Source organism: Notothenia coriiceps, unplaced genomic scaffold (genome assembly GCF_000735185.1).
Source record: "Notothenia coriiceps isolate Sejong01 unplaced genomic scaffold, NC01 NC01_scaffold00037244, whole genome shotgun sequence".
Classification (NCBI taxonomy): Eukaryota; Metazoa; Chordata; class Actinopteri; order Perciformes; family Nototheniidae; genus Notothenia; species Notothenia coriiceps.
This window is the reverse complement of record NW_011369945.1, coordinates 10175492-10185738: the sequence shown is the minus strand read 5'-3', so window position 1 is coordinate 10185738 and position 10247 is coordinate 10175492. Positions and strand designations below refer to the sequence as shown.

Sequence of the window (10247 nt, the reverse complement as noted above, 5' to 3'; positions counted from 1 at the left end):
GGGTTTAGGCGAGTCTCGGAGCTTGGAGCGGACGTTGTATGTAAAGATAATGTGGTCCCGCAAGGGCATGTAAATACTACAGTTCGGATCGACCTTCTCTATGGTACAAATCTGACCAAAGAAACAACCACGCGTCTGAGTCTATCTGCAGAGAGAGCGTTACAGCTTTGCTGCCTGTGATTCCCAAAGACGTGATGAGTCCTTGGCCAAGTGAGATATATATTTTTTTCTCTTTACAATAAATAGTTAAACTTAGAAGTTGTCTGTCTTTTCTGGAATTCTGAACCCAACACTTCACTGGCTCGTGAGAAAAGAAATGCATGTTGAATGGCGGGAGATGCAGGGGGAAGAATCTCAGCAGAGGTTGAACAAACTTGCACATTTACATGATGATGACGAATAGACATCAGCGCAGCAGTTTCATCGGGTTAACACCCTATCAACACCTGTACTGCAGCAGCATCCACAGATGGTTGGCTGTTGGCTAAGCCTCTCGATCACAGCCATGAAGCAACACTCTGACTGTGTGTGTCTATGTGTTTGTCTCTCTGCACAAGTGCCACACCCCCACCTCCAAATGAAGAGCATAAATCGCTGCAGCCTGATCTTTATGGCTTTGACTGACGACTGTGCAGCAGTTATTTATTGAAACAATCCAACCACCCAGATTGAACAAGCTATGTTTCAGCGCTGTGCATACGGAGCCACCGCACTCAACGTGTATCTTTAATCTCCCACTAAGCACCGACTCCGAATGTGGCCTGGAAGGAAAGCTGTATCAATCCTAATCATTTTTAACATCGCTCTCATTTCATATTTGCTTTGTGGGGGAGCTCGTAAAAAGTGGCAAAGCCAGCTAACAAATGGTTCTCCATTACTGTATGTGTACTTTGAGCTACGGTGTAGTGTTGAGCGTGGCGGTAAACCAGCACATAAATGTTAAAACAGTTAGAGGGTTTGAAAGAACAAACATGGTATTTTGGATCACATTGCAACCTGGAAAATTAGATTGTTATGATTATGATCTTGTGCTATTTATTTGTATTGTAATATACAGTATATTGCTATTAGACTGCTCTTATCCTCTCTCTGCAAAATGTTAAACTTCCTGCCAATAGTATTTGACATGTAATGCCTATGAAAACAAATATGTCTCTGTGCTCTTTTTAGTTGGCAGCAGTTCAAAAACTGGCTCCATGCCCTCAAGCATCAGCAGCAATAACCCCCCACAGCGGTTCACTTTTATTCCACAGCTGCCTTGCTGCAAATTGACTATGACCCTTCTAATGTCATGACTCCCATCACAGAGTTTACCCTGGTGAAGATGTATTCATTTATTTGCATGTCAGAGCCGTGTCATCGACTTGAAGGACGAGGGCCAAAAGGGCAGAGCAGGGTCGAGCACCAGCAGATTTGTAACAGGTGTTGGAGCCGGGGCGCTGTGATCTCCCGCTCACACTTGGTACGGATAGACGGAATGATAAACAATCAAATGCAAAGAGAGAAAACAACCACTCTCTTCCAAACCGCCGAGCAGCCTGTCCTTAACCTCTGATGGCCCTAACCTGACTTTTTGTTCCTAGAGATAAGAATGGGAAACCCCTCTTAACATGCCATACCTACTCACTGTCAAACACATGCTGACCCCATTCACAAGACATTATCATTGAGTGCCCTGCTTTTCAGAATCATTCAACATGGGCACATGTTCCTGTTGTTGCATGAAAAGAACCAATGACGCTATACATCATAATACGCGGTTTATATTTTGCAACCCTATATATTTTCTTCCCTTTGGAGAAGATCTCCAAGAGCAAAGAAAATGGTGCCACCTACAGTTACCAACGCCACACAGAAAATATGAGGAAAAAAACATTACGGTCAGAACAGATCTTGACTGATAGGGGATTTCTGCGAAGTGGAAAGCAAATATGACCGCATAAATGAGTGAAAACATGACCTTGTGATGTCCAAATTGAGAAAATAAGGGCCTTGTGAAATATCACTTAAAGTAATGGATCTGAATATGAATTGCCTAAACACGAAAAAAGCTAAGTCGTGCAGAACTTAAAAGTATTCATGCCTGGATAAACTCGGAGGGTATTTGCTCACCTGTTTTTATCACTGAGGCGTGAGATCTCCTGAGTCTGAAGGAGAATATGTTTCTCCAGCCGGTTAGTGAAGAGCGAGTACTCAAGCAGCTGGATCTCCAGGCGACTAGTCTGATTTAACACCTATGGATTGATAAAAGAAGAAGAATTATAATTATCATATTATGGGCAGTATTCAAGAATGGATACTGATTGAAGGAGGGGGGGTTCGTGAAGACTGCCCAACAGCTGAATTCATAAAAAGCCCCCTCAGGGATAAACAGCAGCACAACACAAGGCTCGTAATGCCCGGTTCTTTGATCTTTTAATTTAAACTTGAGCAAGAATTATCTCACATGCACCTGTGACATGTTTTTGAAGTTTCAGATGAAACAAAAACTTGGAACAAAGCAGCTTAGATATTTATTCAGGTTGCAGATTCATATCGACTTTGATAAGAGTAAAAGAAAGCATTAGGACCAGAACAGCTCAATCTGTAATAACAGCTCTGTGGCATGATTGAAGACACATCTGTGTTGTGCTGCTGAGTTTTATGTTTTAATTGGCTTGTCAGACGCCGAGCTCAACTCGTTGTGTCAATCAGAGCCGGTAGAACCAAATACCAGCTGCTTTAAAGCGGTCGCCTCCACATTCGGGCATGGCTTCTCAGAGGGTTATATCTGATTTACATTTAATTAGCTATTCTCCAAGTGTTTCTGAAATGACTTCATTCGTTCTTGCATGGGTGTGACCCCCACGGTTGTCAAATTGGATTGGCTGCAGACAAGTGGCCTCGGCCTCACTCAAACGCTTCCTGATGGTCTCACCTGGGTCTCAACGTCTGTCAGTTTGCGGGTCTGCTCCGCTGATTGGCTGAGAAGATTGGTTCCCATTTCCAGCATGGCAGCTGTCTGTGTGTGTACCGCAGTTCTTTTCATTTCCTCCATCCCAGAGCGCACATTCTCCTGGATGAAGTTCTCCAGCTGTACGGAGAAAAAGGCAGACTTTGAGAATATTATACAGCATGTCTGATCCTCTAGTTTCATTGAGGTGATAATCATATTTTAGGAGGTGATATGATCACTGACAGCTTAATGCATTCGGAGAGAAGCGACCTTAAAGAGGTATTTTTCACCTCAATCTTTTCAGGTGCTGTGATGCAGTCGTGGAATAGAGTACCTTCAGGGCAGTGTCTCGCCAACCATCTATCCATCTGCAGGGCTACCTCAGGCAAATACCATCAAAAAAGACGAGTAATGATATTCACCATAGCTGTACTCGTGTGCAGGACTTCAGGGATAGTTGCCTTTATTCTGTAGTCAATCACTAAGTCAGACAGAATAGATCATACCCCTCATACTGTAAGTTGGAGAAAGGGTAAAAATAGGATGCCATCCATCTTACTCCAATAAATAGTTTCTTATTAATGTGGTCGGTTTGAGCAAACGGCATCTGTAAGACAAGTGTTTCTTTCCCTACTATGAACGATGAAACTTTGTTTGGCGTTTAACAAGCAATGGCCTGTGCCTTGCAGTAAAGCAGAGTATAATATCGAACCGAAGAACATTAATATTTATGACTCTTTTTTGGGGAGAAAAGATCAGACTTAATTCGTTAAACCACATGAATGGACAATTAAGACTCAAAAGAGAAAGCATTCAATACTATTGAGATAATGAGTGGCTATTCAAACAATTGAAATGAATTCAAATGAGACTATGATTGTTTTGGGTTTTTTTTCCCAAGCAGATTTACATTTCAGAGAGAAATTGGATTATAATGATACATTACCACAGGAGAGGGCTTTTTTCAATATATTATGCAGTGCAACCACAGTCTATGAGTGCAACAATACTGATCCAAGTGAGCAAATACAGAAATAACTGGAATTAAATTGTTTTCCTGCTAACAACCTTTCTTTCTCTTTCTCTCTCTTGCTTGGATGTCTCTCACTAACTCCCTCTTTCTTTAAACTCTCTCATACTTCCTCTGTCTTGCTCTGTAAATCCAATCCCTCACATTTTGCTACCTAAGGACAACTGAGACAGAATCTTTCCATAAGAAGGTTTTGAAGAGATTACCAAGCGGATTAGAGTCAATTTCAAAAGAAGAATCAAAGATATCTTCATCATTAACAGCCTCATGTTTTGAAGCCGCTATCATCCGTCTGTCTAAAGTGTCCCTTTCAAATTCCTTGAGTGATTGAGCTCAATTCAGAGGTCTTTATACTCTCCATCTTCCACTGCAGGTTGCATTAATTGCAGTTATGTCAGATGTTGCACAATGCAGCCAGACACACATTTGGGATGTAGCATCTAATTGTCTCTAGGAGGGACTATAGTGATCATTGCTGAACAAATGATATGAGTTGATATCTTCATTGTTAAGCCAGGGGTCGGCAACCTGCAGCTCTTTAAGCCCTCTACTCTGGCTCCCTTGAGCTTAGACAAAAATAAGGACATAAAATAAAAGTATTTGTAGGACTATTTATATTTTGTTGCACGGTTGAAAATGTTTCGCATCTTGTATTTTGAGGTGATACTGTGACACATAAAAAAAAAGGTTTTAATTAGGTCAACTAAAAGATGCGTCACATCCTGCTACGGTCCCGCGCTAGTGCCTTTTCTTGCAGGCGAATAACCTGACCCCCGGCTCGATGAGCGAACTATGGATAAATCAAAGAAAATAAAAGTATCTGAGAAACACAGAGGGTTTAATTCTGCGTGGTTAGAGTTATCTGCTTTCACAGCAAACGATGCTGGCTTACCGGTATGTTTGATATGTGGAGAGAAGTTGTCAAAGGTGCTGCAGCTTTAAGTATCGAGGAAAACACGGAAGAGGAAGACAGCTGACGATCTTCAGTCATAATTCAATCACCTAACTCTTTTTAGGGTGCAGCTATAGGTTTTATTTATTTCAAAGTTGGCCCATTTTAATTATATTAATTTTCTTCAAATGTGCAGAGGACTCCCCAAGTGCTGTGTTTAATTTATTCTAAAGTAGGCCTGAGAGTTCTTTGTTTATTATTAGAGGTAAACAGTTTTCTATAATTTAATAAATAATAAATGCAAAAAAACTGTAGTTTTTGTCTATAATGTAACAATATATACAACTTTATAAATATCAAGCTATCAAATATGTTTTGCGGCTCCAGACAAAAAAATTGGTGGAAAAGGGGGCAAAATGGCTCTTTTGGTCAAAAAGGTTGCAGACCCCTGTGTTAAGCCAATAGACACATGTTGTCACAGTGAGCATAACAGAAGAGAATGATTAGATACATACATGCATGGCTTTCTAGCAAATAACAATGATCAGAATCGCTATGACTGAAGAACAGCCATGTGAGTGTTACCTTAAAAACGGTTACTTGATTACTGTGTCAGTGCTTAAACACAAGTAAACCAACTCTTCACCAGGGATAGATGCATTCTGGGCCTTAAGAGTCACCAAAATATATATATAAATATAAATTGTGTCGTTTACTTCCCCTGGTTTCTAACCATGCAGATAGCCGTGGTATTATTAAAATGTAAGAGTAGCCGGAACATTGTTTCTAGAAAAACAATGTTGCGGTAATTAATTAAAGGATGGTTTTGCAAGGAAAGTATTCCAATGACATTTTGTGCAGACATTCATTATCCTCACAGGGATCCTAGTGGCTTTTCCCTGCCTGTTTATCTAGTGCCACCAGCAGGTCCAAGTTTCATATCTCAAGAGCTACAGCACTGTTATTTGTACAGATATTCATGGCTTCTAGTTAATGCCTTTACATTTGATAATGCTGTCATGTTCAGATTGGAAATTAAGATGGTTAGCATGATAAAGGTTATGCCTATTAAGCATCAGCATTTTAGAATCTGGACATTAAAGTTTAGCTCAAAGCACTGTATAGAATTACAGATCCATTAGCATAGCGGTAGACTCATTTTTCAATTGTAGCGCTGCAAATAAATTCCATTCCCCCCCGCTGTCATATTAGATCCAGATACCGGAAAACTTTGGCTATAAAACAAAACTCTCTCATGCCAAGATACCACCAGAGATGAGAAATACATGTTTTTTTCTAATTTAGATGAACTGACCTTTAAAGATAAGTTGGATGTTCAAGATGGAGAAAAATGGTTTATGTTTAAAGAAATGTAAATTAATGAGACCAATGGATAATGTGAGTAATGTGGGTGACATACTTACTTAATGAAATATTACTGTGCTAGGAAATGGGGTCACCTGAGGGTAGCCTAGCCACCTTGATCCCTATGCTATAATTCAGCATTAGCATAATCCAGCAGGTTCTTAAAAGCACTTTTTTGCCAATTCCTCAGGGCAGCAGAAAGCCAATGGGACTAGATGTGGGGCTGCATTGGGGGTTAGAACAAAAGAAAAACAAACAACAGCTTCATCTTGAAAACACCAAAGAAGGAATCTGGAACATTAATACCGTCCTGTTGCACTCAGCAGCTTGAAGATTCCTCTGTGGAACATGCTGCATTGGTTTGTGTGTGCTGCTGGGTTTGTGTGAGTGGCTGTGTGTTTTCTTTCAAGGGGTTTGGGTTGAAGGCTCACAGAAAGGGTCATATCATCCCAGGGGAGTGTTGAGTGAGAGCTTACAAAGTTTCAGAGAAACACCGACACACAGTTGCATGGAGCTCTTCCCCATGCGTTTTGCTAATTTCACCTCAAATATATGCAGATAGGCTTAATGAGCTCCACAAGGTGCTGAAAGGGCTGTCCCACCTGGGGGTCAAGAGTCAGTTAAAACGCACATGCAAGTCTAAAAGAGGCTCTCTAGGGTCGTGCTGTGTTTATGAGGAAATCCCACCTACAGTGCGATCGTTTATGCATCTCTTCGGCCTGGTGGGGGTTACTTGTTGAAAGGTTGGATCTTTGTGTTCATTCCAGACCAAGTTGAGGAAGTTTGGCCACAGAGTATGTGTCAGCAGAGCTTTGACTAAAGAGTGGGGGCTGGGGATTAAAACTTTATGTCCTTCATGGCCACTTAAATCACTGCTCTGGTGGGAAGGGATTGAACATGCTGCGCAGAATATGCCCAAGATGAGTACAAAATATGATGCTTTGCAGACTGTACGCATTAATAATATAGTGTGCGCACAAGGGAGAGTGTGTGCACTCTTTCACTAGTTCTTCCTCACTCATAGTGTGGCCCCATGCGGTGTTGATGCTTCCCATCTCCTTTTCATAGACCGAGCATCAAACAGAGTGCACACTGGGGGATGGAATATGTGTGTGTGTATGCGTGTGTGTGTGTGTGTGTGTTTCTGGGTGTCCGTGAGAGAGCTACGAGCGAGATGGAGTTTAAGATCTTGTGGTTGCCAATTCAATGTGTGAGATGGGACACAGTTGTCATCCCAGAGGAGAAAAAGAGTCCAGATAGAAGTAAAGGAGATGGATAGGATGGATGCATAGAGAGGAACAGTGTCAAAAAAAATGTTGACTTTGGAAAGGAAATGCAGGAAAACTGGAGACAATCCTATGGTGAGTGAACGTTGGGAGTGACAGAAGCACAGGAAGAGCTCTGGCAGTCATAACACCCCATTTATAAATCCTGAAATATAATCAACATGTTTACTTTCAGCCAGCCAATCTAAACACTCCACACAAACCCTTATAATTGGCCTCAGGATTAGTGTATACCATAAATATAGTGTGGGTGAAGCAGACAAGAATAGAGAGACGGGTGGAGAGTAGTGGCGTGTCAGTCAGTCTGTCCGAGACAATGGCCCAACACTGATTCTATGCCCCGATGACCTTAGCAATGAAAACACTATTGTGAAGCCACTTTTAATCGCATCACTTCATTTTAGTCGGTCATAATCCCAGCTAAATGTAACTGAAAAGGCCGACGGCAGTGCTGAAATGTGTCTCCAGCAGATAAACACTTTTTTTTACACTGAGGAACTTATTTTTATGAGTTTGGTACACAGTTTCCAGCCAACTTTAGCTTACAATCGGGATACAAAAATGTGTCAAAAGGGGATGTGACTGAGTGCCTGTGGGGGGGGGGGGGCTGATAATCGTTTAGAAACACTAACTGTGTGATACATATTTGGCACTGCCTGACTAGCAAACGTATTTCATCTTATATAGAAATGTTATTTATTGGGATAAACCTCTTGAGATGCACCGTCTCGTTTGCAAGGGGGTCCCGACAATAGCAACAACTTACAGACATACATAAACAAAAAGACAAAAAGCAAAACATGACAAACCACGTACAGTCTGTTAAGTAAAATTCAAGTAATACATACAATCATTATAATGTCTTAAATACACACTTGTACAGTACACCAGGCACTGACATTGAGCCAGACATGCACACAGCATCATTCAGGAAGTCCTAGCTAAGCACTGAACTTATCCACAATGAGAGCTTGTCAACAGATGTTATGAGGTGGTTTGGACAAATGCTTTCCCCAGCATTTTCATTGACAGTTAAAACGTGACATGTGAAGAGGAGGAAATAAAAGTTTAACAGCAAAGAGGTAGAGTAAGTTCATGGAAGGAGAAAGTAGTCAACCCTTCAGAGACCTTACCTTCTGCAGCCACTGCGTGTTATTCTCCATGGCACTCTCTAGGTGTTCCAGCTTCCTCTCCTGTAAGGAAGGCCTCTCCCTTTGGGCCTTACCTGGCCTGGATTGGCTCGCTTCAGGCTCTGCCTCGGGTGGGGAGTCCCTCTGGAGGGTGTTGGTGACCTGGAAGTCCTTTAAGGGTTGGCAGTGCTGCACCTCGGGGAGGATGAAGGTGTAGCTGCAGCGGCCGTGCTGCACGTGATGCTGTTGGCGTTCTGAGCCGATGGCGGCGGCCAGCAGGTGGGCCAGGTAGGCGAGGGTCAGGGCCAGCAGGCGGCCCATGTCAGGGGAGAGGGGAAGGGGGAAGCAGGGAGGACAGGGGAGTAAGGAAGCTAGTCGAGCAGAAAGTGAGTCAGGTGAGCTGCTTGTTTTATCCTTAATATCTCCTATATTTTCCTAATATCTCCTATATGCCGTCATCTCTTTAAACGTCCTTCAAGACTCTGACTCTGTCTTGTCTTCTCAGTCCAACTCCTGCTGTTCCTGTCTCCCACTGTGTTCCTCTCGTTTGGCTGGTCCTCGTCCTTGCTGTTGCATCCAGAAGTTCTTCTTCAGCCCACTTTCTGCTCTTGCTGTTCCTCGTCAGAGCGGACAGACAACTCACACACAGGAAAAGGAGATTGCTTCCTATTTCAACTCCAACCATCCAGTCCAGGAAACCAACAGCAGGCTTCCCTCTCACCATTTATCTCTCTTCTGAAAACTTGACTTTTCTGACTGCGTTCTTTTCGAGGTGCATGAGCCCATGTGTTGTTCTGCAGTGGAGAGGAGGGGTCGGAGTGGAGAGCGGCCCGCTTCAGGATGTTAGCTGAAGTGGTAAAGCTCTTAAAAGTAGAGAGAGAGAGAGAGAGAGAGAGAGAGAGAGAGAGAGAGAGAGAGAGAGAGAGAGAGAGAGATGTACTTCTACACACACACACACACACACACACACACACACACACACACACACACACACACACCTTTACAAAGGGCACACACGTGCAGGAATGTACCAAAAGTGCTTATTACTGATTTTATAGGCTCGTGTGATTTGATGCAAAGATGACGGCACGGTTATTTATGACATTTCCACACACACACACACACACACACACACACACACACACACACACACACACACACCTCCTCAGCACATAATCACTCAACCACCCTTCCTTTTTTCACTTTCTCCCTCCCTCTTACGGTAGTCCTGTTTGCGGGGCTTAGAAGAGCAAGCTACACACACACACACACACACACACACACACACACACACACACACACACACACACACACACGGCTCACCACAAGAAGTAGAAACCTTCTCTGCCAACTTTCTGTTCCCCCCACTCTCTTTCTTCATCTTTTTCCTTTCTCCATATCTCTTTACCTCTGATTTTACCCTCAGACGGTGGCATGCTCTGACATCTGTTGCTTCTTTTGTTGCAATGTCCCCAAAGTTGATATTGTTTTTGTTTCAGTCTGAGAGTGGGTTGAATCGCAGCTTTATTTTGGAAGAGATCTTGGCTCTTGTGTTTTCACACAGGCTGCCGTGTTGCTCTGTCTCTTCCTCTTGTTGCTGGCTGAACTA

The 10247-nt window shown here is 42.7% G+C and overlaps 1 protein-coding gene across 1 annotated transcript in view; it reads right to left on the bottom strand.

The window, feature by feature from the left end:
• angpt2b (angiopoietin 2b) overlaps positions 1-9528 on the bottom strand; it is a 510244-nt gene extending 500716 nt beyond the window's left edge. Inside the window, exons 1-3 of the mRNA XM_010793481.1 lie at positions 8642-9528; positions 2918-3073; positions 2113-2234 (exon numbers count right to left, since the gene is read on the bottom strand). Of these exons, the coding sequence (XP_010791783.1) occupies positions 2113-2234; positions 2918-3073; positions 8642-8959 (596 nt within the window). The 5' untranslated portion in view covers positions 8960-9528. The remainder of the gene's footprint in view (positions 1-2112; positions 2235-2917; positions 3074-8641) is intronic.
• Between the last annotated feature and the right edge of the window lie 719 nt (positions 9529-10247).